Source organism: Ruditapes philippinarum, unplaced genomic scaffold, assembly GCF_026571515.1.
Source record: "Ruditapes philippinarum isolate M1 unplaced genomic scaffold, ASM2657151v2 ctg4757_1_1_1_1, whole genome shotgun sequence".
NCBI classification, from domain to species: domain Eukaryota; kingdom Metazoa; phylum Mollusca; class Bivalvia; order Venerida; family Veneridae; genus Ruditapes; species Ruditapes philippinarum.
In genome coordinates, this window is record NW_026857312.1 from 27,595 (window position 1) to 40,284 (window position 12,690).

The window sequence follows — 12,690 nt, forward strand, 5'->3', positions numbered from 1 at the left end:
CACTGTTACTCAAAATAGAAAATCGGTTTCCTGTCAATAACTAGTCTAAGGGTTTGGAATGAGATATTTCAATGAAATTTAGTGTATAACAAGCTTATGTGAATGTTTCGCTTCCAATGGATCGAGTTTGGGCCAAACGCACTGTAAGTTAAAATAGAAAATCAGTTTCCGGTCAATAACTAGACTTTGGAATGAGATATTTTAATGAAACTTAAGTATAACAAGCTTATTTGAAGACTTCGCTTGGGATTACCTTTTGTCCCTTTAGGGTCAATGTCACTGTTACTAAAATAGAAAATTGTATCAGGTTGATAAGTATATATAGAGTCAGGAGTGAGATATTAAAAAGAAACAACCTTAATTGGCGTATAGCACACTTATGTGAAGACCTCACCTGAGCTTTATTCGGCCCCCACCTTTCAGGATATCATATTAATTTTCCCATCTGCTGTAATTACAAACAAAATAGTTGCTTTATTCTTTTGTGTCTTTATTATTTATCATTTACATTGAACATAGTAACATTGTACTTTCCGTGTATTTGCATTCCGTTCAGAATAAACCTTCTACAATAGTGATAATTGAAAATCTGTTTTTCTGATTACGAGATTTTAATAGATGTGATAGAAATGAAAAGCTGAATCATGTCTGAAAATATAAACGTTTAATTTCCTAATTTAAGACAAATATTTACATATAATGCATGCATCTGGTTTAAATTTATTTATAGCATCCGAGGAAAAAAATACATTCAACCCCGATATCTCCAGTTGATACAGAATACAGGATAGACTCAATCATCACAACTTGAGACATATATAACATAAATACATTGTACACAGCTTCAAACCATTTATACTTATGTGCATGAATATCGGCGTATCCCAAACGTACTTAATCTGACAATATAGGTCATTATGATAACTCTCTAAGGCCACAAATATATACATGTACATGTAAAACTAGGTGCAAATGTCTCTACAGTGACGTTTCCACAGATAAAATCCCCTAAAATAATTTCAGAGATCATTAACGAAATTGGTTTGCCTCAAGAGAAATGCTTGCCAAGTTATTCCAGATTTTAGCTTTTATATTTCTAGAAAGTTTGAGTCTTTCTGAGGGCGTAAACATCGTTAATGAAGAACATATCACGGAGCTTATAGAGAAAATAGTTGCTGATAAAACATTGGAATTGAAAATTCAAGTTCAAAAGCTAGAAAACGTCGTTGAAAACCAACAGTCGCGAATAAACAATCTAGAAAAGGAGGGAAGACGTAATGAAAGAATTATAAGCTATGTACAGAAATTGTGGGCTGACATGTATCACGAGCTGAAATCAAATAGCTGGACAACTCCTGATGAAGATTTACCGGATACTGTTAAAGATAACTTTGATGTATCTGCTAACAATACTGAGGACAGTTTAATTGGCAAAGACAGAAACGCTTCAATTGATTTAGAACAAAAGCTGGCTACAAGTAGACCAAATTCTAATCGGAGAGACAAAAGAGTAATGAAATACAGACAGAGGCGTGTTCCGGAGGTTGTCGCATTCACAGCGTATCTGAGTCATAACATTGACCATATGGGACTTGGCCATCATATCGTATACGATCGAGTTATTACAAATGAAGGGGCAGGATACAATGTTCACACGGGCATATTTACTGCGCCTTTGACCGGACTATACTTATTTACGTACTCAGCGAATTCCCATTATGTACGAAGCATGTTGGAGCTGGTGGTTGACGGCAATAACATCGTTGATATCATTATTGACCCAGTCTCTAATATAGAGGTATGTTTCACGAAATAAAAAAGAGCCCAAAGGCAAATTAAGATATAAAGTAATTTCATTCGCCTTAATTGATAAAACAATATGCATGCAATCAGATTTTAAGTACCCAAGATATAGCTAGAACTTGTTACTGGTAGGTAACTGGTAGATCGTGGTCAAGATGCGACTCCATGCTTGTCAAAAATGAATTAATCTATAACATGAAAACATATTTATTACTGAATAAAATCTGTGAGAGTTAATGTAATATGCCGACAGTCTAATAAATAGGCTAATTATGTAAAAGCATATACTTATTTCTTTAGCTAAAAAAGGGTATGTTAATATTAAAGACCGTTTGTTTGTAGACAGGCCACCGGTAATAACCAAACAGGCTAGAATATGTGCGCACTTGATTTCGTACGATGTTCGTACCTTTACCAGCGACGATTTGTCATGCTATTATTCTTTACCATTTTGGTCGTTCGTTGGTGGTTGTAGGAGACGACCACAACTGCGGCCAGAGCATTTCTTTCTAACAAAGTGACACTCTGTGTGGCCACATCCTACCGTGTTAGTCACGACTGGTCATCAAATCATCCCTGGCACTTAGGATGATTTGATCTGCCGCGTGCTTTCTCCGCGAGCTGAACATCTCCGAAAGAATTCTGTTACGCTTGGTTGTATTATATCGTCACGGGTCTCAAAATATCGGGTCTAATGCATGACAATTGAATTACAAAATTAAAACATCTGGACCTTAAATGGTTGAAATATAGATTTGTTCGCATTTTTAGGGTAGATATGCATTATCTAAATCAAGACTTTACTGTAGTAAATAGCGCGTGTGTGTGTGTGTGTGTGTGTGTGTGTGTGCGTGTGTGTGTGTGTGTGTGTGTGTGTGTGCGTGCGTGTGTGTGTGCGTGTTTTTATAAGCGAAAAATATTGTTGTTATTTTGTATTTGTAGACGATGAGCTCTAACACGGCGATAATTCGCGTAACAAAAGGACAGTCTGTATGGGTTCAAGAATACAACATACATGAGGGTTCCATTTTTTCAGATAATGTCTGGAGATATTGCACATTTTCTGGAGTGTTTTTATACTGATTTTAGAAGACTTTATTAAAATATCCATACAACAATATACTTGTACTTCAATTATTTTGTCCCTTTTGTAAGTTTCTTTGCGACAAAACATTAAAATATACATGCACGCTTTTAAAGCTTGGTTCTTACAGAATGAGCATTTTTTTTATCTAACATTGAATTATCATCTCTGTTTAAGATTTATACGAAGTTACGCAACACAAAAGTAATACACAAATTCATACACGTAATAGTTATAGTATATAAAACAAGTTAGTTATGAGGATATAACACTGGCTGGGACGATATCGAAGGATGTTTCTGCAAAACAAATGTCAAGGCCGTTAGGCCGAAACATCCTGAGACGTCAGCCAGTGTTATACCCACGTTAACTAAAGAGTTTCATATATTATAACTGTTGAATCGCAATTCATATTTTTACCCCCCCCCCGAAGGGTGGCATATTAAAATCGCAGGATCCGTCCGTCTGTCTGTCTGTCTGTCTGTACGTCCCCACTTGATTCGTGTGCGGACTGTAACTTTGTTATACATTGAAGGATTTTGAAATAGCGTTGCACAAATGTCTATCACATCAAAAACACCAAAACGATGTGTCGCGTCCAAGAACCACCTCCCTACCTCAAAGGTGTAGGTCACACAAACATTTTGAAGTTTCACATTATCACAATAAGAGTTAATAGGTACACACATTCGTGTCCGGACTGTAGCTTTGGATACATCAAATGAGTTTATAATAACTTGGCATTTATGTCTACCACATCAAGACGATGTCTCGCATCCAAGAATCATGTCCCTACCTCGATGGTCAAGGTCACACTAACATTTTGAAGTTTCATTATATCACAATTAGAGTTAATAGGTACACGTCTGTGTCCAGACTGAAACTTTGTCATGCATCGAAGGATTATAATATAACTTGGCATTTATGTCTACCACATCAAAAATATGTGTCGCGTTCAAGAATCATGCCCTACCTTAAAAGTCAAGGTCACACTGACATTTTGAAGTTTCATTATATCACAAACAGAGTTTATAGAAACACATACTCGTGTCCGGACTGCCAAGGCTCATGTCCGTCTGACTGTCCGTGCATCCCCACTTACACAACAATCGTGTCCAGACTTCAATTTTGTCATGCACTGAGGGGATTTGAAATATGCGCTTCGGGCCATATACCTTCTGAGGTCTGACCAATTAGTCCGTAAACTTGCATATTGCCCTCAAGGTCATGTTTTATTTGTTAAATATTTATAGTTACTAGTATGCCATTCATGAGGGTTCAATATTTCAAAATATATCGGAAAATATTGTACAATTTCTTTTTCGGATCTTGTAAACAAATTATTTATTAAGATATTTGCTATTTCCTTTAAAGTATTTCTCGAACTATCATAAAAAGTGATATAGAGGAAAAGTCATGCAAAAATGGGTCTAAGAGATATGGGGTCTAAAAGTCATCATAACTCGTATACTATGTTTAATATACTAACTAAGTCTTCGAGAAGTCATTTTCAGTTTCAGTTTTTATTTAATCAAGGCATGTAATATGCAACTGGTTATAACAAACAAATGAATAAAAAATAACAGTCAAAACTCAACTAATATCACAAAAAGAAAACAATTATAATTAGCTAAATAAACAAAAAAAAAGGAAATCATGCAGTCAAGGGGTCTATGTGTCTTATTTGCGTGCATTATCCCATTGAATGCAAATAAATCCCTACTTTTTTGTATTTGTTTAAATCATGACTTGAACATACCGATTCATTTAATAATAATAACAAGTACAGAAACACAAATATGATTCAACAGTTCATTTGTTCTTATCTTAGACAACGTCAGGTTTCACACGAAGAGATTGTCGGCATTGTGACGCATCAGATTTGTTTTTACACTCACTGCAGGAGATATAACTGGTCAACAATGTTAGTCAAAAATCTTAATATCATCGTGTTTCTTTTTGTTGAGACTTTTATTTTGTCTGCAAGTGTTGAGATAGAAAATGAGGTACAGATTACTAAGCTTGTTGAGCAGATGATAGCAGAAAGGACTTCGGAACTGGCCACCAAAGTTCAGAGTCTAGAAAGAATCGTTACAAATCAGCAGTCACGAATTGAGCGTCTAGAAAAAAAGGGACAGCGGAGAGGGAGGACAATAATATACATGATAAAATCATTAACAGACTTAAGACAAGAAATGATGTCAAAGAAATTAAAATTTGTGAAAGAAGACGCCAACACTGACAATGATAATACGGACAGTCACTTCGGAGTGGAAAACGTTACTAGGACCAATGTATCTGTCGACGCAAGAAAAATGTCGTCAGCTATTCAACCGGGTAAACATAAGGATAATGAAATAATTGGTAAATCAAGACGAAGGCGTGCAATAGAAGTCGTGGCCTTCTCAGTTTACCTTAGTCACGATATTAATCATATGGGTATTGGACACCATATTGTTTTTGACAAAGCCATTACGAACGATGGAGCTGGATATAACGTTTATACAGGAATATTTACAGCTCCTGTGTCCGGACTCTACCTATTTACGTTCAGCATGAATGACCGCGACCATACTAGTAATCTACAATTGGTTATGAATGGGTCAAACTTGGTTGACATTGTAGACAGTCCTGTTAATAATGAAGAGGTAAGTTAGTGTAAATAAATCAAGCTTATTCAAATGCTATTCCAATAGAGGCGCAAGTACTCCCCTGCGCATCGGTTGAAAGTTCCACTGCCGTTCACTTAGTTAACGTTTGAAGTAACGGTACTATTTCAATTAGCTGTAAAGAGAACCTTACACACATGGACCTTTCGAAAACAATAAAATCGAATCTTTCATTTTGTTCTTTAATCTGTGTTTCTATAAAACTACACATATGCGTCTAAAAGAAATACAAAAAAGGGGTCTAAGAGACATGGGGCGCGAATTGAACGTCTAGAAAAGCAGGAAAAGCGGAAAGAAAAGGACAATTATGGAGATGATAAAATCATTAACAGACTTAAGACAAGAAATAAAGTCAAAGAATATAGTATCTGTGAAGGAAGAAGCCATCACTGTCAACTATAATACGGACAGACACTTCGAAGTGGAAAACGTGACTGGGCTCAATGTTGACACGAGAAAAAAGGCTTCAGCTATTCGACCTGGTAAACAAAAGGATAATGAAATAATTGGTAAACCAAGGCGGAGGCGTCAGGTGGAAATTGTGGCCTTCTCAGTTTACCTTAGTCACGATATTAATCATATATGGGGAGTGGACACCATATTGTTTTTGACAAGGCCATTACGAACGACGGAGCTGGATATAACACCTATACAGGAATATTTACAGCTCCAGTGACCGGACTCTACCTATTTACTTTCAGCGTGGTTGACGGCGGCCATATAAGTGTTCTACAATTAGTTAAGGATGGGTCTAATTTGGTTGACATGGTAGTGAGTCCTGTCAATGATGAAGAGGTAAATGCATGTTAAGTGTTAATAAATCAAGCTTATTCAAATGCTTTGGCACAATAAAAGACTCAATAGAGGCGCAAGTACTCCCCTGCACATCGGTTGAAAGTTCCACTGCCGTTCACTTAGTTAACGTTTGAAGTAACACTGGTATTTCAATTACATGTAGCTGTAAAGAGAACGTAAACACACGGACCTTTCAAAAACAATAAAATTGAATCTTTTATCTGTGTCTCACACGTGTCAAATGTGTTTCTACAAATTTGCAACGAAAACAAGTATATTATAACCAATAAATGTGCTTTCCGACAAACAACTTTTTGTCCCGTCCCAGACAATAATTATAAAAGATGATAAAATATATAAAAAAAAAATGCATTCATTTATAGAGTTTTGCAGAATATTAATTTGTAAAAAATAGCAAAGTTTAGTAATCAATATGATTATAATGTTGTATATAGCAATGGTCATTATATTGTAGTCTATGAGCAGCAACACGGTGATAGTTCATGTAAACAGAGGACAGTCAGTGTGGATTCAGGAGTATACACATAACGATGGGTCAATACGTTCGCGTGAACATTGGCGTTACTGTACATTTTCTGGATTTCTTGTGTATTAAATAAGCTCAGGAAATAAATCAGTAGTTAGAAATCATATTCAGAAGTCCAAATACTTTTTAATACTTACTTAACTGTTGACAAGTTGTCATATACATATATATTTGTATCGAAAATATAATAAAATTACAATTTTACACAAAGGAAGTGGGTTTTTGCTCTAGAAATAACTCGCGAATGTTCCATAAATAATAACACATGATTCTGTATTTTTGTAAAATAATCTAATCCAAGACTTTATTGAGGGACCAAAATTAAAAAAACTCTATAACCTTGTGCTTAAAATTCCATGACACAGTATCAAATGCAGCTGCAAAAGCAATTAAAAGCAATAACCCTGGAATGTTATGCTTTTCAGAGTGAAATAATAAATCATAAAGCATTCTTATGTTGAAAACCATTAGCCTGCCTGGCAAAAACCCAGTTTGATCTTCATTTATAATATCTTTTAATTTATTTTTCAGTCTAAAAGCTATTGATAATGCAATCTTGTACGAGACATTTAGTAAAAAGATACGTCTCCATTTTTTTCAAAATTTTATACAATTTACCTTTGTTTCCTTTAGGAATACAAGTTATAACTCCTTGTCTTTGAGTAATTGAGTAACTGAAAGTTTTCCTATATAATATGCATAATTAACTGATCTAACAAGTAAAAGTCCAATATCACTCCAGTAAAAATTATAAAATTCAACAGTAAAACCATCATTTCCTGGGTTTGTATTGTTTGACATTCGTTTTAAAGAATCTAACATTTCATTATAATGTTAATTCTCCCTCAGTTGATAGCTTACTATTTTCTGACAATTTAGGTATGTTAGACCCTCCAAGAAGTTTTACTAAGGATATGTTATCTATTTCCCTTTCTTTGTATAAATTCTACTTCACTTCAACCAAAATTTCTTCTTGAGTTCTTAAAATCTGACCATTTTCTGAGATTAGTGAATTCATTAATTTTGAAACATAGTTTCTGTTTTCAAGATTGCAAAAATACTTTGTGGGTTTCTCTCCTTCAAGTATCCATTTAGCTTTGGATCTTATAAAATTACCTTCCATTTTTTTTTCTCAAATTTAAAAGCTCTGATTTTTTGGCGTCCAGCAATTCATAATTAATAATTTGTTCTTTTTTCAATGTTCTCTATTTCTTGAGTGAGACTCTTTTCTTTATCTACCTCTAGTTTTTTCTTATGTGAGGAATAGCTTATAGTCATTATTAATAATGTCTCAAAAATAATTGGTCATTAATATCAAATCAGAGGAATATCATTAATATTATTATTTTCTGGTATATTTGTTGCATATTGGGTTTTTGTATCAAAAATAACCGTTTTTACTTTATTTACATAAATATCATCTCGAAGAAGGGAATTGTTAAATTTCCAATATGAATTACCTTTTTGAAATTTTCCGAACTCTAATGACGTAAAAATTAAAGAATGATCTGTACGATATCCAGGTAAAATCTTAGTATTGTCAAGATCAGTATAGAGATAGTCTGAAATTTAAAAAAAATCAAGACCCGCCTCAGCACCTCTAATTTGAGCAATCTTTGTACAAATTTACAAATTATTACTATATTGCCATCTTTCTGGTAGTTTCCAATTCTATGAGCTATGTCTAAATCTGGTCTGTTAATTTTGATCATCAGTTTATCGTCCATAATTTTCATCACCTTCTTACATGTTTGTTCTTCTGTTTCCTCTAGATTGTCTGGAACACCGTACAAGCGGGGACTGTTTCGACGAGTATACTGCTCAATATTATTATTTCTAATCTCACCTGATTTTATTCTTATATCTTGTGCCTCCACTTTTTCTTCCAATTCTACTTTATCACTCCTCAATCTATTATTCTCAGATTCAATAACATCCAATTTCCTCTCCAAATCTGAGATTTGGTTCCTCATTTCTTCAACATTGGATTCCACCGTTGAAATTCGTGTTACTTATATCGTCACTTCCTCTCTAACACTGTTGATCTCTTTCTGAACATCTGCTCTTATTGAGTGTTTTAAATCATCAAGTTTCTTAGTGAGTATTGATTTTGTTATCATTTCTTTTATTTTTGTTTCAATGAATTCCTGTGAGGCAAGTTTGTCCAACCTGTCCTGCATGTTCTTTAGTAAGTCGCTCATATCATCAGAGGTAGTATATGATTTTAAATGTTCATTCAGAGTAGGTTGTGTTAAAACATCACTATGTTTATCATTTTGTTTGCCTGTTTTCTGTGTGTGTCTTAAGCAGTGCTACTGGGCTAGCTGGAAGAGATGTATCAGCCTCTGAATTCTCGTCTAATTGTTTCACTCGACCTTGCCCTCGCACCAGTTGCAGTATCCTTATCTTTTGCCATTTTGCAATATTATTGCAATGTTTATCTGTTAATACACACCGTTATATGTAGAGAAATAAGCACACACTGTAACTGTCGACAAAAAACGCTCAGCTAAGCTACGTGTTACACGTGAAAATCGTGCGATTTCTCATAAACTATTGTTTACCTTTCTTATTCAATTAATCATCTTTTTCCATATTAAAAGCCTAAACCGTTCACAGATTCATAATCTGCATTAATTTCCATTCAGATACATATTTTTCAAAACGTTTAAATATCCAATATTACACTTTTAAACCAAGTTTTGCCTGCTGTTTACGAAAAACACGTTTACTTCGTATAGCAACCTTGACCTTTTTTCCTCCATGGTAATAATTACACTTTCCATTATAGTGATTACAATTTCCATGGTAATGGTTTTACTTGCCATGATAGTGATAACAATTCCCAAGGCAATGATTACACTTGCCATAATAGTGATTATAATTCCCATGGTAATGATTACACTTGCCATGATAGTGATTACAATTTCCATGGTAATGATTACACTTGCCATGATAGTGATTACAAATTCCAAGACAATGATTACACTTGCCATGGTAGTGATTATAATTTCCATGGTAATGATTACACTTGCAATGATAGTGATTATAATTTCCATGGTAATGATTACACTTGCCATTATAGCGATTACAATTTCCAAGGCAATGATTACACTTCCATTAAAGTGATTATAATTTCCATGGTAATGATTACACTTGCCATGATAGTGATTATAATTTCCATGGTAGTGGTTACTTTCCATAAAATATAAAACAATATGAAAATTATACAAATTTATTTAGTTGTTCTTATAACTAGTTCCATTGCTGTTATAGTGTTATGATAATAAATAATAATAAATAATTACTATGTGAAGTCAAGTATTGTTTTCTGAATTTATTAAACTTCGATCAGATAATTCACATTCTTGACAATTGTTAGACAATGTATTATTGATTATGCTTTTATCAAATAAAATAAACTATAAAGAATATGTATTTTTATCATTTACTGATATAAGAATGTTCACTTGGGACTAAGTTAATTACTTTGTTAAACATCAAAGTTAAAAGTTAACTGCGAAATTGTCTTGGAATTGTCATGAAGATTTCAGTAACTAAATGCTTATTGTCACCAACAACATCATGCTATGTTCTCCAATACGAAATTCATAGATATGATTTTCATTTCCTCGAAACTGATATTTGAGCCATTTAGTATGTTATTTAAGATACGGGTAAAAAAAAGGTCAATGACACGTATAAGGACGTTGTGGTCCGAAGCCACGCTCTGTTGCATCATTGTTTGCGAATCCTTTTATGAGTTTTCGAAGTATTTATCCTATATACGCACCGGACCTCTACGATGATCACAGATAATGCCTGTTTATATGGCAATGAAATAGGAATTACTGTATGTCTGTTTTTTAATTTGCATTTTCATCTTATACTATGTGTTTAAGGATTAACTCTTCTTTTGGTATTCAAAAGTGCCCCTTTATGTTAATTTTGATACGTTTATAAATAAACAAAACCTCTTTAAGCTTTAATAAAATCAAATTGAGTTTATAACAAATTATAATCATGGTTTTATGTGTTTCAAATAAACTTTTTAAAATCAATCTATATTTAGATTTTCGCAAAATGTAGTGTATGTCTTATCACCGGGCATATCCAGTAACGCAGGAATGTGCAAATACCGTAAAAGTAACTGAATCTGTGCAACGCTTTTGCCATACGATAACACAGTAAGTAAACAAACCAAAATATTTTATTCTAAATCAAATAAAAGGAAACGATTAAGCACATACACGTGCTTTCCACTTGAATGATTTTTGGCTAAGTTTTGGTCCTTGTTTGAATGAAAAGGGTATTAATAAAGTTTGTCCGGAGTATTCCTCTTATACCACTAGTTAATGCAATTTCTATGGCACTTTACATGATTGATTAGTAGATCAAGTATGTGTTTATTATACACTATATTAATATGTTTGTCTATATATTATCTTATTTTTATATACAGTATAGAAATAATGCATGCTAAAATAACCCAAGAAAGCGACTACGAAAATAAGATTTGTAAACATGGTTCATATTTAAAAGTTAATAACAACAAAAATACGATTTTAATACATTATATCTATTTCGTAGACCCCATCTTATTTTTCGCTTTACGTATTTTCGTGCGTATATATTTTCGGCTTAAACTGCACTTTTTTTAGATATTTCTTTTTTATTCTGAAATTTTGATTTGCTGTAAAATCATTCAAAGAATGCATAAATATATTATTAACATAATTATTTAAAACAGATAAATGCACTATTTCAAACATAAATAGCTTACACGTGTGGTTTAAACACCTATAAAAGGGTATTAGGGTTTAAAAAATTACCAAAATCCACCTAGCCTACAGTGTCAAGAAATACTCCCCGACTGACCGAGGCATAATTAAATGATTGTATACTAAATTTAAGATTTTCAATTCAACCCCTATTTATCATTTTCAAAATGTAAGTTTACACTTATCCGTGTTTGTACTGTATTTATTTTTTGTTATAAATTATGACTTGAACACACTGATACATTTAATATAATAATAACAAGTACAGAAAGAAAAATTATGATTCAACACGATATGTTCTTATCTCAGATAACGTTAGGTTTCACACGAACAGATTGTCGACATTGTGACGAGTCAGTTTTCTTTTACATTCACTGTATGAGATACAAGTAGAGATTTTGATGCTAAAGCATCAAGTCGCCGGATAGAAAAATGATTGTATGATCATAAATTTAAGAAAATATCAGTTTAATGGTTCAAGTATAAAGAAAAGAGGAACAATATGTTGAGTAATGTTTGCCACCGAGGCTTGTAAGGCAAGTGATATGCTGGTAATTCTACTTGTAATTCTACTTTATACATATACTGTTTTACTATACATTCCATATGGGTTACTAGTTCAGAACCCGATAATTACCGACAAATAATTACCGATCATCGAATATTTGCAAAGTGACTATGAAAATATATATGTTTAATTATTGCAAGAAACAATGCAATTCTACTGTAAAAGTGTTGTCCATCATTATTATGCGCTATCTAAAAAATATTCAATTTAGTTGAAATCAATACATGTATTCCCATCGTAACATACGATATAATTAACGTTTAATTGCCTTTCAGTGCGATAAAATATCAACACAAAGATTTTTCTATGTATCTAATACGATTCCGGACCCCTACTGTCATACCGTTTTGGAAACCTGTGCGACGGAACCGACGGAATATAACGAAATCAACAATTACCATTATATATTTCAATAATGTGCCTCTTCAGCATAAAATTATTTT

The 12,690-nt window shown here is 33.2% G+C and overlaps 2 protein-coding genes across 2 annotated transcripts; both read left to right on the forward strand.

The window, feature by feature from the left end:
* Positions 1-988: 988 nt before the first annotated feature.
* Positions 989-2,923, forward strand: LOC132749360 (uncharacterized). Its single transcript, XM_060739091.1, has 2 exons — positions 989-1,798; positions 2,746-2,923. Exons 1-2 carry the CDS (start codon positions 1,058-1,060, stop codon positions 2,884-2,886), a joined length of 882 nt encoding a protein of 293 aa, XP_060595074.1. The 5' UTR covers positions 989-1,057; the 3' UTR covers positions 2,887-2,923.
* A 1,838-nt stretch (positions 2,924-4,761) lies between these two features.
* LOC132749361 (otolin-1-like) lies at positions 4,762-6,998 on the forward strand. Its single transcript, XM_060739092.1, has 2 exons — positions 4,762-5,535; positions 6,827-6,998. Exons 1-2 carry the CDS (start codon positions 4,810-4,812, stop codon positions 6,965-6,967), a joined length of 867 nt encoding a protein of 288 aa, XP_060595075.1. The 5' UTR covers positions 4,762-4,809; the 3' UTR covers positions 6,968-6,998.
* The last annotated feature ends 5,692 nt before the right edge of the window (positions 6,999-12,690 follow it).